General features: G+C 43.3%; 1 protein-coding gene across 3 annotated transcripts in view; it reads right to left on the minus strand.

The window, feature by feature from the left end:
- Positions 1–20,000, minus strand: part of myom3 (myomesin 3) — a 248,962-nt gene that overhangs the window by 115,724 nt on the left and 113,238 nt on the right. For all 3 annotated transcript variants that reach the window (XM_062062305.1, XM_062062303.1, XM_062062304.1), the window contains exons 14-15: positions 6,022–6,205; positions 5,778–5,952 (exon numbers count right to left, since the gene is read on the minus strand). In XM_062062305.1, coding sequence (XP_061918289.1) covers positions 5,778–5,952; positions 6,022–6,205 — 359 coding nt within the window. The remainder of the gene's footprint in view (positions 1–5,777; positions 5,953–6,021; positions 6,206–20,000) is intronic.

Genomic DNA, 20,000 nt, shown 5'->3' on the forward strand with positions numbered 1-20,000 from the left:
TATTGTGAGAGTCCAGTCCATAGTGGATATAACATAATAGTGAGAGTCCAGTCCATAGTGGATCTAACATAATAGTGTGAGAGTCCAGTCCATAGTGGATCTAACATAATAGTGTGAGAGTCCAGTCCATAGTGGATCTAACATAATAGTGAGAGTCCAGTCCAAAGTGGATCTAACATAATAGGGATAGTCTAGTCCATAGTGGATCTAACATAATAGTGAGAGAGTCCAGTCCATAGGGGATCTAACATAATAGTGTGAGAGTCCAGTCCATAGTGGATCTAACATAATAGTGTGAGAGTCCAGTCCATAGTGGATCTAACATAATAGTGTGAGAGTCCAGTCCATAGTGGATATAACATAATAGTGTGAGAGTCCAGTCCATAGTGGATCTAACATAATAGTGAGAGTCCAGTCCATAGTGGATCTAACATAATAGTGTGAGAGTTCAGTCCATAGTGGATCTAACATAATAGTGAGAGTCCAGTCCATAGTGGATCTAACATAATAGTGAGAGTCCAGTCCATAGTGGATCTAGCATAATAGTGTGAGAGTCCAGTCCATAGTGGATCTAACATAATAGTGAGAGTCCAGTCCATAGTGGATCTAACATAATAGTGAGAGTCCAGTCCATAGTGGATCTAACATAATAGTGAGAGTCTAGTCCATAGTGGATCTAACATAATAGTGAGAGTCCAGTCCATAGTGGATCTAACATAATAGTGAGAGTCCAGTCCATAGTGGATCTAACATAATAGTGAGAGTCCAGTCCATAGTGGATCTAGCATAATAGTGTGAGAGTCCAGTCCATAGTGGATCTAACATAATATTGTGAGAGTCCAGTCCATAGTGGATATAACATAATAGTGAGAGTCCAGTCCATAGTGGATCTAACATAATAGTGTGAGAGTCCAGTCCATAGTGGATCTAACATAATAGTGTGAGAGTCCAGTCCATAGTGGATCTAGCATAATAGTGTGAGAGTCCAGTCCATAGTGTATCTAACATAATAGTGAGAGTCTAGTCCATAGTGGATCTAACATAATAGTGAGAGTCCAGTCCATAGTGGATCTAACATAATAGTGAGAGTCCAGTCCATAGTGGATCTAACATAATAGTGAGAGTCCAGTCCATAGTGGATCTAGCATAATAGTGTGAGAGTCCAGTCCATAGTGGATCTAACATAATATTGTGAGAGTCCAGTCCATAGTGGATATAACATAATAGTGAGAGTCCAGTCCATAGTGGATCTAACATAATAGTGTGAGAGTCCAGTCCATAGTGGATCTAACATAATAGTGTGAGAGTCCAGTCCATAGTGGATCTAACATAATAGTGAGAGTCCAGTCCATAGTGGATCTAACATAATAGTGATAGTCTAGTCCATAGTGGATCTAACATAATAGTGAGAGAGTCCAGTCCATAGTGGATCTAACATAATAGTGTGAGAGTCCAGTCCATAGTGGATCTAACATAATAGTTAGAGTCCAGTCCATAGTGGATAAAACATAATAGTGTGAGAGTCCAGTCCATAGTGGATCTAGCATAATAGTGAGAGTCCAGTCCATAGTGGATCTAACATAATAGTGTGAGAGTCCAGTCCATAGTGGATCTAACATAATAGTGAGAGTCTAGTCCATAGTGGATCCAACATAATAGTGTGAGAGTCCAGTCCATAGTGGATCTAACATAATAGTGAGAGAGTCCAGTCCATAGTGGATCTAACATAATAGTGTGAGAGTCCAGTCCATAGTGGATCCAACATAATAGTGTGAGAGTCCAGTCCATAGTGGATCTAACATAATAGTGTGAGAGTCCAGTCCATAGTGGATCTAACATAATAGTGATAGTCTAGTCCATAGTGGATCTAACATAATAGTGAGAGAGTCCAGTCCATAGTGGATCTAACATAATAGTGTGAGAGTCCAGTCCATAGTGGATCTAACATAATAGTGATAGTCTAGTCCATAGTGGATCTAACATAATAGTGAGAGAGTCCAGTCCATAGTGGATCTAACATAATAGTGTGAGAGTCCAGTCCATAGTGGATCTAACATAATAGTGATAGTCTAGTCCATAGTGGATATAACATAATAGTGAGAGAGTCCAGTCCATAGTGAATCTAGCATAATAGTGTGAGAGTCCAGTCCATAGTGGATCTAACATAATAGTTAGAGTCCAGTCCATAGTGGATCTAACATAATAGTGAGAGAGTCCAGTCCATAGTGAATCTAGCATAATAGTGTGAGAGTCCAGTCCATAGTGGATCTAACATAATAGTTAGAGTCCAGTCCATAGTGGGGCCAGCAGGAGACCATCCCGAAGAATATTTTCTGACTAAAAATTTCTTCTTTTTATTTTGACATTGAAAAAATACATGAACTGCATATTTATTTTTATATACATATATATTTTAAAATGTAATATTATCTAATAATGCAACAACATTTTATATATTTTTTAAAAATAAAAATAAGTACTTGAATATCAGCTTGACTTATGATTTCAAAGCATGTTATCAAATTGTGCACTATAAAAATGACAATAGACTTTATGGTAAAATTCAGCCCACTGAGCTGCCAGTTTAGTTTTTTTTTAACAAAAAAAAACAACTTTGGTACTGTTTCTGTTTACAATAATACACTATAAAATCAACAACTGTAGATTTGACTGTAAAGGAGTGGTATTGTTTTTCCATTCCATTATGCCGTAAAAAAAACACTGCAACTTTACCGATAAAATTCTAGCAACTGAGCGAGTTTTTTTTACACTAAAATTAAAATTTTAAAATTGAATAATCAAATGCTCAGGCAATAATGCAATGTCATGAGCCGAATCCCTATATATATATATATTTTTAATCATATACACTATATTGCCAAAAGTATTTGGTCACCCATCCAAATGATGAGAACCAGGTGTCCTAATCACTTGGCCCGGTGTATCAAATCAAGCACTTAGGCATGGAGACTGTTTCTACAAACATTTGTGAAAGAATGGGCCACCCGTGCAACAAATCCAGTCTTGAAGTTTCCTCGCTCCTAAATATTCCAAATTCAACTGCCGGCTTTATTATAAGAAAAGTGAAGAGTTTGGGAACAACAGCAACTCAGCCACCAAGTGGTAGGCCACGTGAACTGACAGAGGTGATGCTGAAGCGCATAGTGCAAAGACTTTCTGCACAGTCGGTTTCTACAGAGCTCCAAACTTCATGTGACCTTCCAATTAGCCCACGTACAGTACGCAGAGAGCTTCATGGAATGGGTTTCCACGGCCGAGCAGCTGCATCTAAGCCATACATCACCAAGTCCAATGCAAAATGTCGGATGCCGTGGTGGGAAGCACGTCGCCACTGGACTCTAGAGCAGTGGAGACACCTTCTCTGGACTGATGAATCACACTTTGCCATCTGGCAATCTGATGGATGAGTCTGGGTTTGGAGGTTGCCAGGAGAACGCTACATTTTGGACTGCGTTGTGCTGAGTGTGAAATTTGGTGGAGGAGGAATTATGGTGTGTGCTTGTTTTTCAGGAGTCGGGCTTGGCCCCTTAGTTCCAGTGAAAGGAACTTGGAATGCTCCAGGATACCAAAACATTTTGGACAATTCCATGCTCCCAACCTTGTGGGAACAGTTTGGAGCGGGGCCACTTCCTCTTCCAACATGACTGCGCACCAGTGCACAAAGCAAAGTCCATAAAGACATGGATGACATTGATGACGGTGTGGATGAACTTGAGTGGCCTGCACAGAGTCCTGACCTGAACCCGATAGAACACCTTTGGGATAAATTAGAATGGAGACTGAGAGCCAGGCCTTCTCCACCAACATCAGTGTGTGACCTCACCAATACACTTTTGGAAGAATGGTGGAAAATTCCTATAAACACACTCCACAACCTTGTGGACAGCCTTCCCAGAAGAGTTGAAGCTGTAATAGCTGCAAAAGGTGGGCCGACATCATAATGAACCCTACGGGTTAGGAATGGGATGGCACTTCAAGTTCATACCTACTCAGTGGCCTAGTGGTTAGAGTGCCCACCCTGAGATCGGTAGGTCGTGATACCGTCATACCAAAGACTATACAAATGGAACCCATTACCTCCCTGCTTGGCACTCAGCATCAAGGGTTGGAATTGGGGGTTAAATCACCAAAAATGATTCCATCACTGCTGCTCACTGCTCCCCTCACCTCCCAGGGGGTGATCAAGGGTGATGGGTCAAATGCAGAGAATAATTTCGCCGCACCTAGTGTGTGTGTGACAATCATTGGTAGTTTATTATACTTTAAAGCAGGGGTCACCAACGCGGTGCCCGCGGGCACCAGGTAGCCCGTAAGGACCAGATGAGTAGCCTGCTGGCCTGTTCTAAAAATAGCTCAAATAGCAGCACTTACCAGTGAGCTGCCTCTATTTTGTAAATTTTATTTATTTACTAGCAAGCTGGTCTCGCTTTGCCCGACATTTTTAATTCTAAGAGAGACAAAACTCAAATAGAATTTGAAAATCCAAGAAAATATTTTAAAGACTTGGTCTTCACTTGTTTAAAATATTCATTATTTTTTTTACTTTGCTTCTTATAACTTTCAGAAAGACAATTTTAGAGAAAAAATACAATCTTAAAAATTATTTTAGGATTTTTAAACACATATACCTTTTTACCTTTTAGATTCCTTCCTCTTCTTTCCTGACAATTTAAATCAATGTTCAAGTAAATGTATTTTTTTTAATGTAAAGAATAATAAATACATTTTAATTTAATTCTTCATTTTAGGTTCTGTTTTTTCGACGAAGAATATTTGTGAAATATTTCTTCAAACTTATTATGATTAAAATTCAAAAAAATTATTCTGGCAAATCTAGAAAATCTGTAGAATCAAATTTAATTCATATTTCAAAGTCTTTTGAATTTCTTTTAAAATGTTTGTTCTGGAAAATCTAGAAGAAATAATGATTTGTCTTTGTTAGAAATATAGCTTGGTCCAATTTGTTATATATTCTAACAAAGTGCAGATTGGATTTTAACCTATTTAAAACATGTCATCAAAATTCTAAAATTAATCTTAATCAGGAAAAATTACTAATGATGTTCCATAAATTATTTTTTTAAGTTTTTCTCTTCTTTTTTTCGGTTGAATTTTGAATTTTAAAGAGTCGAAATTGAAGATAAACTATGTTTCAAAATTTAATTGTCATTTTTTTCGTGTTTTCTCCTCTTTTAAACCGTTCAATTAAGTGTAAATAACATTAATTATTAATAATAACAGAGTTAAAGGTAAATTGAGCAAATTCGCTATTTCTGGCAATTTATTTAAGTGTGTATCAAACTGGTAGCCCTTCGCATTAATCACTACCCAAGAAGTAGCTCTTGGTTTCAAAAAGGTTGGTGACCCCTGCTTTAAAGCAAGGTCCATAAACACATGAATGACAGAGTCCGGTGTGGATGAACTTGACTGGCCTGCACAGAGTCCTGACCTGAACCCGATAGAACACCTTTGGGATGAATTAGAACGAACGGAGACTGAAAACCAAGCCTCGACCAACATCAGTGTGTGACCTCACCGATGCACTTTCCCAGAAGAGTTGAAGCTGTAATAGATGCAAAAGGTGGACCGACATCATATTGAACCCTATTGGTTAGGAATGGGATGGCACTTCAAGTTCATATGTGAGTCAAGGCAGGTGGCCAAATACTTTTGGCAATATAGTGTATTTATGATATGCGATGTGGCCCTCGATGAAAACAAGTTTGACACCCCTGAGTTAAGGTGTCCTTCATCACCTGGTGTCTGTAACAGGTTTGTTGTTGACAATCTTCCAGTCCCGTTCTCCGGTTTCGCTGTAGTATACATAATATCCCAGGACGCCCTCTTTGTCTTTGGGCTCCTGCCACTCAAGGAGCACCGAGGTGTCTGTGTCTCTGAAGGCCAAGAGAGATGAAGGTGGAGCAGGCGCGCCTGTAAAAAAAAAACACATAACAGGTTAGCCAATACGTCTAACCAAAGTCAGTACGGTTCTACGCTTACGTCGTGGGGTCCCCAAGCAGATCAGGCCACTAGGCTCCGACGGGTCGCTGACGCCATACTTGTTGATGGCGCGCACCCTGAAGCGGTACTGTGTTCCTTTAACCAGGTCAAAGACCGGGAACCTGGGAGAGTTGACCACCACGTCCAGACTGACCAGCCCCCAGGTGTTCTTCCCTTCCTGCGACTGAAACAGAAGCCGTTGTGACTTTGATTGATTGATTGAGACATTTATTAGTAGGTTGCACAGTGAAGTACATATTCCGTACAATTGACCACTAAATGGTAACACCCGAATAAGTTTTTCAACTTGTTTAAGTCGGGGTCCACTTAAATTGATTCATGATACAGATATATACTATCATATATACTATCATCACAATACAGTCATCACACAAGATAATCACATTGAATTATTTACATTATTTACAATCAGGAGTGTGGAGGGGGGGGGGGGGGGTAGGATATGGACATCAAGTAGTGGACATAGAGAGAGAGAGAGAGAGAGAGAGAGAGAGAGAGAGAGAGAGAGAGAGAGAGAGAGAGAGAGAGAGAGAGAGAGAGAGAGAGAGAGAGAGAGAGAGAGATCAGAAGGCATAAGAAAAAGTATCTGCATTTGATTGTTTACATTTGATTATTAGCAATCCGGGGAGGGTGTTAGTTTAGGGTTGTAGCTGCCTGGAGGTGAACTTTTATTGCGGTTTTGAAGGAGGATAGAGATGCCCTTTCTTTTATACCTGTTGGGAGCGCATTCCACATTGATGTGGCATAGAAAGAGAATGAGTTAAGACCTTTGTTAGTTCGGAATCTGGGTTTAACGTGGTTAGTGGAGCTCCCCCTGGTGTTGTGGTTATGGCGGTCATTTACGTTAAGGAAGTAGTTTGACATGTACTTCGGTATCAGGGAGGTGTAGCGGATTTTATAGACTAGGCTCAGTGCAAGTTGTTTAACTCTGTCCTCCACCTTGAGCCAGCCCACTTTGGAGAAGTGGGTAGGAGTGAGGTGGGATCTGGGGTGGAGGTCTAGCAGTAACCTGACTAGCTTGTTCTGAGATGCTTGGAGTTTAGATTTGAGGGTTTTGGAGGTGCTAGGGTACCAGGAGGTGCATGCGTAATCGAAAAAGGGTTGAACGAGAGTTCCCGCCAGAATCTTCAAGGTGCTTTTGTTGACCAGGGAGGAGATTCTGTAGAGAAATCTCGTTCGTTGGTTAACCTTTTTGATTACCTTGGTTGCCATTTTATCACAGGAAAGGTTAGCCTCTAGAATGGAACCTAGGTAGGTGACCTCATCTTTCCTGGTGATAACAATGTCACCCACTTTTATGGTGAAGTCATTGACTTTCTTGAGGTTGATGTGGGACCCAAACAGGATGGATTCTGTTTTACCCAAGTGTATGGATAGCTTGTTGTCAGCGAGCCAGGTGCAAGTTCTGACAAGCGACATGTTGAACCAGTGAGCTGCTAAACACTTAAAAGCACTTTGTCTTTTTGTGCAAGTAGCTCTTGTAGTAATACAAGTTGAGAGACTCCTGCTTTTAAGTGCGATACGTGTCTGCAAGAACTGTATCAGCCCTCACTGATGAATGCGTTGTTCAAAACAAAGCACTTCACGCTCTGTCAGGAATAAATACCGTCACCTTTTGGAAAGCTGAAAGGTCCTTTGTTATAGTACTTCCCACTCATTAAAAAAAGGTTCCACAATAGTGTATTGGAAGTGTAATGGCTGAAAATGAGCCTTGATGCTGAACACGTTAAAAAGTGCTTTCAGTAAGTCCAACTGGGAACACACCATTTTGTATATTTCATTCTAATGAGCCGTATTTGTCCATGCTTGTCTTTAACACGCTGTGTGTCCCCTATAGAGGCTTTGCAGTCACGTGGTTTTATCACGTGACTTTGTGTTACGCCGCCATCTTGCCGGTCAACCGGTAAGCTCGTTCCTACGTGTTCGTACGGATTCAGTTTGATTTCTGCGCTACATTTTCACCGATTTCATCCGAATTATTGGCTGATTTGCTATGCAATGAAGTTGTGCATTTGGATGAAGAGTCCAAGAAACGTTACCGAGAGAAGTTCAATCAATCAATCAATGTTTATTTATATAGCCCTAAATCACAAGTGTCTCAAAGGGCTGTACAAGCCACAACGACATCCTCGGTACAGAGCCCACATACGGGCAAGGAAAACTCACCCCAGTGGGACGTCAATGTGAATGACTATGAGAAACCTTGGAGAGGACCGCATATGTGGGTAACCCCACCCCTCTAGGGGAGACCGAAAGCAATGGATGTCGAGTGGGTCTGACATAATATTGTGAAAGTCTAACACATCAGCGAGAGTCCAATCCATAGTGGGGCAAGCAGGAACCATCCCGAGTGGAGACGGGTCAGCAGCGTAGAGATGTCCCCATCTGATGAACAGGCTAGCGGTCCACCCCGGGTTTGGAGCAGAGTAGAAAAGAAAAGAAAAGAAACAGCAGATCAACTGGTCTAAACAGGGAGTCTATTTAAAGGCTGGAGTATACAAATGAGTTTTAAGATGAGACTTAAATGCTTCTACTGAGGTAGCATCTCTAACTTTTACCGGGAGGGCATTCCATAGTATTGGAGCCCGAATAGAAAACGCTCTATAGCCCGCAGACTTTTTTTGGGCTCTGGGAATCACTAATAAGCCGGAGTTCTTTGAACGCAGATTTCTTGCCGGGACATATGGTACAATACAACCGGCAAGATAGGCAGGAGCTTGACCGTGTAGTATTTTATACGTAAGTAGTAAAACCTTAAAGTCGCATCTTAGGTGCACAGGAAGCCAGTGCAAGTGAGCCAGTATAGGTATATATATAGGTATATATGTATATAAAGGTATATACAGTATAGGCGTAATATGATCAAACTTTCTTGTTTTTGTCAAAAGTCTAGCAGCAGCATTTTGTACCATCTGTAATCTTTTAATGCTAGACATAGGGAGGCCCGAAAATAAAACGTTACAGTAATCGAGACGAGATGTAACGAACGCATGGATAATGATCTCAGCGTCGCTAGTGGACAAAATGGGACGAATTTTAGCGATATTACGGAGATGAAAGAAGGCCGTTTTAGTAACACTCTTAATGTGTGACTCAAACGAGAGAGTTGGGTGGAAGATAATACCCAGATTCTTTACCGAGTCGCCTTGTTTAATTGTTTGGTTGTCAAATGTTAAGGTGGTATTATTAAATAGATGTCGGTGTCGAGCAGGACCGATAATCAGCATTTCCGTTTTCTTAGCGTTGAGTTGCAAAAAGTTAGCGGACATCCATTGTTTAATTTCATCAAGACACGCCTCCAGCTGACTACAGTCCGGCGTGTTGGTCAGCTTTAGGGGCATGTAGAGTTGAGTGTCATCAGCATAACAGTGAAAGCTAACACCGTATTTGCGTATGATGTCACCCAGCGGCAGCATGTAAATACTAAAGAGTGCAGGGCCAAGAACCGAACCCTGGGGAACTCCGCACGTTACCTTAACATAGTCCGAGGTCACATTGTTATGGGAGACACACTGCATCCTGTCAGTAAGATAAGAGTTAAACCAAGACAAGGCTAAGTCTGACATCCCAATACGCGTTTTGATACGCTCTAATAAAATATTATGATCAACAGTATCGAAAGCGGCGCTAAGATCAAGAAGCAGCAACATAGATGACGCATCAGAATCCATCGTTAGCAATTTGAACCTTGTTGGCACAACGGATCCGTACCTTTTACCGAGAAGCTAAAATCACCTGAGCATTTTGCAACAGCCGACCTGCCTGATCTCTCATATCCAGACATTTAGAATTACCTCGTCGATTCACCATCTCCGTACACTGGAAAGGACCTTAAGGCAGTGTTTTTCAACCTTTTTTGAGGCAAGGCACATTTTTGTCATAAAAAAAATCCGGAGGCACACCACCAGCAGAAAACTTTAAAAAACTTAACTCCACCAAGTCGTCGTGTCTTATTTTGAGTGTGTTGGTGTCTTCCTGTGTGTAGTGCTTTAGTTCTTGTCTTGCTTATTTTGGTGGCCCTTCCTGTTTTGCCGATGTTTTCCTGTAGTGGCTTCATGTCTTCCTTTGAGCGCTATTCCGCGCACCTGCTTTGTGTTAGCAAGCAAGGCTATTTACGTTGTTGCTATCCTTCTTTGTGTGGACATTGTTGATTGTCATGTCACGTACGGATGTACTTTGTAGACGCCGTAAGTTTTTGCTGTCGTCCAGCATTCTGTCTCTGTTTACTTTGTAGCCAGTTCAGTTTGACTTTTGTTTTGCATAGCCTTTTCCTTTCGTTCATTTTGGGTTTAAGCATTACATACCCTTTTTACCTGCACCCTGCCTCCCACTGTGGTCTGCATATCGGGATCACAACAAACCATCCTCGTCTCACCCGACACACTCCGACTTTTACAAAGCAATGCTGCCACCTACTGACATGGAGTATTACGTGGTTACCCTGCCGAGTTTTACACAGCACAGACACTAAGCAACGGCACATTATTGGCAGATTCTAATTATTGATTTGCCAAAAATATTTTTGGGATAAATTAGGTGAAGTTGCATAATTTCCCACGGCACACCAGACAATATCTCACGGCACACTAGTGTGCCGCGGCACAGTGGTTGAAAAACACTGCCTTAAGGCATACATGAGTCTGGATGCCTATAAGTATTTTACAGCAGGTTTTGTGCATGATGGGCTGATATGGCAGATTCCAAACAAGAATCGATTTCTTCTCATGACCAAGGTAAGGAAAAAGCACACACAGAAGAGCCTACTGTCTGTTTACAAATCCGCGTGGCAGTAACAGTGTGATTGTGGAAAAACTACTGAAGTGATTCTAATGAAAACTCACATTGTTAAAGGCCTACTGAAATGATTTTTATTTATTTAAACGGGAATAGCAGATCCATTCTATGTGTCATACTTGATCATTTCGCGATATTGCCATATTTTTGCTGAAAGGATTTAGTAGAGAAAATCGACGATAAAGTTCGCAACTTTTGCTCGCTGATAAAAAAAAAAGCCTTGCCTGTACCGGAAGTAGCGTGACGTCACAGGAGCTAGTATTCCTCACAATTCCCCGTTGTTTACAATGGAGCGAGAGAGATTCGGACCGAGAAAGTGATGATTACCCCATTAATTTGAGCGAGGATGAAAGATTCGTAGATGAGGAACGTTACAGTGAAGGACTTGAGAGGCAGTGATGGACGTATCTTTTTTCGCTCTGACCGTAACTTAGGTACAAGCTGGCTCATTGGATTCCACACTCTCTCCTTTTTCTATTGTGGATCACGGATTTGTATTTTAAACCACCTCGGATACTATATCCTCTTGAAAATGAGAGTCGAGAACGCGAAATGGACATTCAGTGCCTTTTATCTCCACGACAATACATCGGCGAAATGCTTTAGCTACGAGCTAACGTGATAGCATCGTGCTTTAACTGCATATAGAAACAAAAAAAATAAACCCCTGACTGGAAGGATAGATAGAAAATCAACAATACTATTAAACCGTGGACATGTAAATACACGGTTAATGATCTCCAGGCTGGCGAAGGTTAACAATGCTGTGCTAACGACGCCATTGAAGCTAACTTAGCAACCGGACCGCACAGAGCTATGCTAAAAACATTAGCTATCCACCTACGCCAGCCAGCCCTCATCTGTTCATCAACACCCGTGCTCACCTGCGTTCCAGCGGCAGAAGGACGAAGGACTTCACCCAATGCGTTTGGTGGCCCGGAGACGTAGGAAGTCAAGGTGAGGTCGGCGGCTAGCGCGGCTAGCGCTCCAACAAAGTCCTCCTGGTTGTGTTGCTGTAGTCCGCTGCTAATACACCGATCCCACCTACAACTGTCTTCTTTGCAGCCTTCATTGTTCATTAAACAAATTGCAAAAGATGTCCAGAATACTGTGGAATTATGAAATGAAAACAGAGCTTTTTGTATAGGATTCTACGGGGTACCATAACTTCTGTTACTCTGACTTCGTCACGCGCATACGTCATCATACCGCGACGTTTCAGTCGGATATTTCCCGGGGAAATTTTAAATGTCACTTTATAAGTTAACCCGGCCGTATTGGCATGTGTTGCAATGTTAAGATTTCATCATTGATATATAAACTATCAGACTGCGTGGTCGCTAGTAGTGGCTTTCAGTAGGCCTTTAAGCTGCCTTGCTGCTCTTGCTGCCTTTCTAAAAATGCACCCAGCATTTTCAACAATCATATTTGTATCATCCCATATTGTATTATTTCACATTTTGTGAAACAAATCAGGGGTAAATAGTTTGTTTACATACCTGATGTGAAGTGTTCATTGCATATCCTTGTGTAAATCGTAGGTTTCCATCGTTCACGACAAATCGCCGCAATCCATTTATCGCGTTTTTGATGTTTGCCGGGAATCTATAGAAGCTAAGATTTGGTTTATCGCCTCGTCTATTGCTACATCCAACAGCACAGCAGGTTTCAGGTGTTGTTCCTGAAAACGCACGGAAAAGGGTGGAGTGCCATCTCTGGGTTGGGGAGGAGATCTTGCTCCAAGTGGAGGAGTTCAAGTACCTCTGAGTCTTGTTCACAAGTGGGGGAAGAGTGGATCGTGAGATCGACAGGCGAATCGGTGCGGTGTCTTCAGTAATGCGGACACTTTATCGAGTCGTTGTGGTGAAGAAGGAGCTGAGCCAGACCGAGTCCATGGTTCTCGCCCGGAAAAGGGTGGAGTGCCATCTCCGGGTTAGGAAGGAGATCTTTCCCCAAGTGGAGGAGTTCAAGTACCTAGGAGTCCTGGTCACGAGTGGGGGAAGAGTGGATCGTGAGATTGACAGGCGAATCGGTGCGGTGTCTTCAGTAATGCGGACGCTGTATCGATCCGTTGTGGTGAAGAAGGAGCTGAGCCGGACCGAGTCCATGGTTCTCACCCGGAAAAGGGTGGAGTGCCATCTCCGGGTTAGGAAGGAGATCTTGCCCCAAGTGGAGGAGTTCAAGTACCTAGGAGTCTTGTTCACGAGTGGGGGAAGAGTGGATCGTGAGATCGACAGGCGAATCGGTGCGGTGTCTTCAGTAATGCGGACACTTTATCGAGTCGTTGTGGTGAAGAAGGAGCTGAGCCAGACCGAGTCCATGGTTCTCGCCCGGAAAAGGGTGGAGTGCCATCTCCGGGTTAGGAAGGAGATCTTTCCCCAAGTGGAGGAGTTCAAGTACCTAGGAGTCCTGGTCACGAGTGGGGGAAGAGTGGATCGTGAGATTGACAGGCGAATCGGTGCGGTGTCTTCAGTAATGCGGACGCTGTATCGATCCGTTGTGGTGAAGAAGGAGCTGAGCCGGACCGAGTCCATGGTTCTCACCCGGAAAAGGGTGGAGTGCCATCTCCGGGTTAGGAAGGAGATCTTGCCCCAAGTGGAGGAGTTCAAGTACCTAGGAGTCTTGTTCACGAGTGGGGGAAGAGTGGATCGTGAGATTGACAGGCGGATCGGTGCGGCGTCTTCAGTAATGCGGACACTGTATCGAGCCGTTGTGGTGAAGAAGGAGCTGAGCCGGACCGAGTCCATGGTTCTCGCCCGGAAAAGGGTGGAGTGTCATCTCTGGGTTGGGGAGGAGATCTTGCCCCAAGTGGAGGAGTTCAAGTACCTAGGAGTTTTGTTCACAAGTGGAGGAAGAGTGGATCGTGAGATCGACAGGCGAATCGGTGCGGCGTCTTCAGTAATGCGGACACTGTATCGATCCGTTGTGGTGAAGAAGGAGCTGAGCCGGACCGAGTCCATGGTTCTCGCCCGGAAAAGGGTGGAATGCCATCTCTGGGTTGGGGAGGAGATCTTGCCCCAAGTGGAGGAGTTCAAGCACCTCGGAGTCTTGTTCACAAGTGGAGGAAGAGTGGATCGTGAGATTGACAGGCGGATCGGTGCGGCGTCTTCAGTAATGCGGATGCTGTATCGATCCATTGTGGTGAAGAAGGAGCTGAACCGGAAGGCAAAGCTCTCAATTTACCGGTCGATCTACGTTCCCACCCTCACCTATGGTCATGAGCTTTGGGTTATGACCGAAAGGACAAGATCACGGGTACAAGCGGCCAAAATGAGTTTCCTGCGCCGGGTGGCGGGGCTCTCCCTTAGAGATAGGGTGAGAAGCTCTGTCATCCGGGAGGAACTCAAAGTAAAGCTGCTGCTCCTCCACACCGAGAGGAGCCAGATGAGGTGGTTCGGACATCTGCTCAGGATGCCACCCGAACGCCTCCCTAGGGAGGTGTTTAGGGCACGTCCGACCGGCAGGAGGCCACGGAGAAGACCCAGGACACGTTGGGAAGACTATGTCTCCCGGCTGGCCTGGGAACGCCTCAGGATCTTCCGGGAGGAGCTGGACCAAATGGCTGGGGAGAGGGAAGTCTGGGCTTCTCTGCTTAGGCTGCTGCCCCCGTGACCCGACCTCGGATAAGCGGAAGAAAATGGATAGATGGATGGATGGAAGTGTTTTAAATGTAGACTTAAATCATCATAGGTCCATTTTAATCCAATGTTGCTGGGCTCATGGAGGTAGCGGCCGGTCTGAGGCGGTGTCATGTAACATTCATGTTAGAAAACCATTAAAAAATGACTTTGGCATAATAGGGGGCTCTGATGGAAGCGCACTGACCCTGCCGTGCAATGTCAAGTCGTCAGTCCTGGCAGTGCGGGCGCTTTAATCGTCAGCTTTGACGATTAATTCATGCGCTGTGAGTTAAAATGTCAGAAACGGTACTTTCAAAAGTGCACAATTTATGCTCAGCTTTACTTCTGTGCTACAAACCCTGCCTACAGTTACCTCTCACATCTCTCTTTGTTTTATTTGGTGACGCGCTTGCCCGAGGTAGTGTGAAAGGCATCAGCGATTCTACAGATCAGGGGGCCGGGGAGGTATTTAAACGTGGCCTTCATTAAATAAGCAGACGTGGAGTAGCAAACTTTTATATTTCATATATGCCTTTGACAGCTCTGACAGTTTTATTACCTCAGTAACGAATAACAGGCCCGGTAAAAATTATATTTCCTGTGGCACTTTTCTGACGGAGGTAGAAGATGTTGTGTGCCCGGGCTGATATTGAAGAGCCCGGGGGACTTCATCGCTCCACACGATGGAGGAATTCTTCTTATTTGAGCATCAGTTTGAACTTTGAAGATTCTCTCTCGGATAAAGGAATAAAAAATAAAAAAACGACACATTATTTGTGCTGAATTCTCCCGGATGTGATGGAGCTTTGACCGTAAACTGCACCCAACCTTGAAATCACAGATGTGCATGCCTACGTGTGTGTGTGTGTGTGTGTGTGTGTGTGTGTGTGTGTGTGTGTGTGTGTGTGTTCTCCACCTGTCTCTTCGGATTAGAGCTGCGGTCAGGACTCTGCTTTTAATTTGCCACATGCTCCAGCGCCGGGCGGCCCGAAATCATCTAATGTGTGATGATGAAACAACATGATCCTCATGCTCAGCAGATGTGGGAAGGATAACCAATTAAGATGTTTGGATGTCTAAATTTGGGCACACTGTACACTAATTGGCCACAACAATAGGTACACTCAGGAATCTAATTTGTCACTTCAACCATTTTTTTAAAAGGCAGTTTTGGTCGACTGTACGTTTTACTGTGCAAAAATAATGTTGCACTCATTTTGAAATGAGCATATCCCGGCTGAACTACTGTTATCAGTTATAGAGGAACTCGAACAGAACATGTTTTATTAATAATGCCTTTTGACGTACACTATATTGTCAAAAGTATTTGGCCAACCATCCAAATGATGAGAATCAGGCAGGGCCGGCCCGTGGCATAGGCCGTGTAGGCAAATGCTAAGGGCGCCGTCCATCAGGGGGCGCCACGCCAGTGCCACAAATGTTGGAGAAAAAAAAAAAAAAAAAAAAGTTGGTACTATTATTTCTTAATACAAAAAATAATCCCACGTTAATTAAAATGCAAAGTAAAGCCCATTTAATAGAAATATTATTTGTTACAACATTACGCGCCCCCCATCCACCCGCACGGTGCGCCCCCTCCCTTCCCGTATCATGACTCTTACCACACCAAAAAATCAGCACAAGATGTCAAAACGGCCAAAACTGTCAGGTGCCCAGGGAAGAAAAAATAGAAAAGAAGAGGAGGAGAAACGAGAAAAAGACAGAGGTAGCAGGTAGGTAACGTTAGCCTACATGAAATTATTTGTCTGTTACAGAATGTGATAGTAACCTGGCTTTAGCATTAAGCTAATGTTACATGATTCGGCAATTGCTAATCAATAAATAGCTAGTTCTGTTTTAACGTCGGGTTAATATTGTGGAGGGGGCTAAATTGTTATGGAAAATAATAATGTAACGTTAGGTAATTACAGTACTCCCACCTTACTTTCCTCAGGGACATTTGTATTAGATCTTTTAAGCAGGTGTTTTTTTGTTTACATTGTTATTGCCTTCTGGTTAGCTAATGTTTGCCCTGCAGGTAATAGTCACTTTTCCACCCCTTTATATATTAGGTATAGTTGTAAGCCTAGTTGTTAAAGTGCACATCATTAATGTTAATTAAGCAATATCACATGAGAGGGAATGCTGTTTTTTAATTTGAGCACTGCTGTGATTCTTTTAAAGATAATCATAACATAACATTCTCATATAATATGTTAATTTGCTTTCTTTAAGTAAAAAAAAAGGTCAAAGACAAAGCTATTCGGTTTCTTGTGAGTATATACACTTCACTGCCGATGTGGGGGGGCACCTAAAATCTTGCCTAGGGCGCCAGATTGGTTAGGGCCAGGCCTGGAATCAGGTGTCCTAATCACTTGGCCCGGCCACAGGTGTATAAAAATCAAGCACTTAGGCATGGAGACTGTTTCTACAAACATGTGTGAAAGAATGGGCCGCTCTCAGTGATTTCCAGCGTGGAACTGTCATAAGGATGCCACCTGTGCAACAAACGCTTTTCCATCCGGCAATCTGACAGACCAGTCTGGGTTTGGAAGTCGCCAGGAGAACGCTACATTTCGGACTGCATTGTGCAGAGTGTGAAATTTTTGTAGAGGAGGAATTATGGCGTGGTGTTGTTTTTCAGGAGTTGGGCTTGGCCCCTTAGTTCCAGTGAAAGGAAATTGGAATGCTCCAGGATACCAAAACATTTTGGACAATTCAATGCTCCCAACCTTGTGGGAACAGTTAGGAGCGGGCTCCTTCCTTTTCCAACATGGCAAGGTCCATAAATACATGGATGACAGAGTCTGGTATGGATGAACTTGACTGGCCTGCACAGAGTCCTGACCTGAACCCGATAGAACACCTTTAGGGATGAATTAGACCGGAGACTGAGAGCCAGGCCTTCTCCACCAACATCATCATCATGGACGAATAGAGCAGACAAGTCATCGTTTTGTCTGTTCGCGGAAAACAAACATCCTAATCTACGATTTGACTCCCTCGAATGGCCTTGACGCTGTGAAAAACAGGTCCAGGCTGTTCTGAAAAACACCCCCGAGGACACCTCAATGATGGACGCTTTTGACCTCCCTCCCTCCTCAACGACACCTGGAGTCGAACTTTTGCAGATCGGCCTCAGTCTATAAAAAACATTACATCATCACACCCAAGACAATTGGGCACACACCCCCTGCCCCACCCCACGCCTTCACCACTACTTCTTTCCCCTCGGGGTGATGGTCGGATGGCAGCGCTTCATAGCAGCGGTCGCCTTCCAGGGCCCCAACTCCCCACCTCTCTGTTGCGAGTTTGTCGTGATTAAATGTAACATGTCTATGTGTGCATTGCATGCACACTCCAGACTAGGCCCCCTTAGGAGCCCAGTCTAGATTGTATTTTTTCACTCATCTTCTTCCCCAGTGTTTTACCTTTTTCTTATCTTTTACAGGGCGCCTTATGGCGACCCATCAGCGTTCCTGTTCTGTAACCCTGTACATTGTTTGTTTGTCTCATCTTGAACGGGTTTGTGCTGAAAACAAAGTTTCATTGTACTTGTGCAATGACAATAAAGACCTATCTGAATCTGAATCTATCAGTGTGTGACCTCACCAATGCGCTTTTGGAAGAATGGTGGAAAAATCCTATAAACACACTCCACAACCTTGTGGACAGCCTTCCCAGAAGTGTAAAAAAGCTGTAATAGCTGCAAAAGGTGGACCGACATCATATTGAACGCTACGGGTTAGGAATGGGATGGCACTTCAAGTTCATTTGTGAGTCAAGGCAGGTGGCCAAATACTTTTAGCAAAAAAGGGCCATTTAATGATGACTTGACATGACATTTCTACATATGGCTCCTTTAAGTGTTTAAAAACGCACATGCCTGCCTGTGCTGCTGAAAGGCAACCCTCATAGAGTTATAGCATGTTTAATCAGCAACATGGTGATATATTACATGTGCAGTGACGTGTACATTATTACTCAAATCAGCACGCACCAACGAGCCCTTTTGCATGTTTAAATGCCTAAAGTGCATGGACCTGCGTGCGCTGCTGCGGAACTCTTGCGGAATTGTAAAGTATTTAATTGTCACGGCTTGAACGTAGTTTGTTTTCCCATGGTGCAAAGGATTTGGAGCGGACACGACGTGAAGGTAATGACATGATTTAATTTACTCAAAAAAAGTACAAACAAAAGGCGCTCACAGCGGAGGTAGAAAACTTGGCTATGAAAAACAAAACTACCACTTTGGCGTAAACTATGGACAGAAAACAAAACTTGCTAACTATGGCCTTAAAGGCCTACTGAAAGCCACTACTAGCGACCACGCAGTCTGATAGTTTATATATCAATGATGAAATCTTTACATTGCAACACATGCCAATACGGCCGGGTATATTATAAAGTGACATTTTAAATTTCCCGCTAAACTTCCGGTTCGAAACGCCTCTGAGGATGACGTATGCGCGTGACGTCAATCATTGAAACGGAAGTATTCGGACACCATTGAAGCCAATACGAAATAGCTCTGTTTTCATGTCATTATTCCACAGTATTCTGGACATCTGTGTTGGTGAATCTGTTGCAATTTGTTCATTGCATTATGGAGAAAGAAGCTGAGCAAGCAAAGAAGAAAGTTGTCGGTGCGAAGCGTCTATTTTGCGAGGGAAGTCAGCAGCAACACAACACAGCCGGCGCTTCTTTGTTTACATTCCCGAAAGATGCAGTCAAGATCGAAAAACTCGGACAACAGAGACTCTTACCAGGAGGACTTTGATTTGGATACACCGTTGCGATACCGTGAGTACACAGCTGCGCTTCCAAACATTTGATTGCTTGCTATAACTATCTCGAGCTAGTAGCTAGGAGCTAGGAGCTAGCATTAGGATTAATTTGTGGCATATTAAATATAAGCCTGGTTGTGTTGTGGCTAATAGAGTATATATATGTCTTGTGTTTATTTACTGTTGTAGTCATTCCCAGCTGAATATCAGGTCCCACCCGCGCGCTTCCAAACATTTGATTGCTTGCCCGTACGTGCGTGTCACGTACGTAACTTTGGTTAAATATATAAGCTTTAAGAACCTTGGGTTAGGTGAACGGTTCTTTGGGCTGAGTGAGTGTGTGTGTTGTGCAGGTGTTTGAATTGTATTGGCGGGTTATATATACGGGATCCCGTCCATATTACCCGCTCGAGCTATAACTAGCTCGAGCTAGTAGCTAGTAGCTAGGAGCTAGCATAACAAACACCTAGGTGTTTTTATGCGGGATTAATTTGTGGCATATTAAATATAAGCCTGGTTGTGTTGTGGCTAATAGAGTATATATATGTCTTGTGTTTATTTACTGTTGTAGTCATTCCCAGCTGAATATCAGGTCACCCCCGCCTCTCACAGCATCTTCCCTATCTGAATAGCTTCCACTGCCCTCTAGTCCTTCACTTGCACTTTCCTCATCCACAAATCTTTCATCCTCGCTCAAATTAATGGGGAAATCGTCGCTTTCTCGGTCCGAATCTCTCTCACTTCATGCGGCCATCAT

This window comes from Entelurus aequoreus, linkage group LG11 (assembly GCF_033978785.1).
Source record: "Entelurus aequoreus isolate RoL-2023_Sb linkage group LG11, RoL_Eaeq_v1.1, whole genome shotgun sequence".
NCBI lineage: Eukaryota > Metazoa > Chordata > Actinopteri > Syngnathiformes > Syngnathidae > Entelurus > Entelurus aequoreus.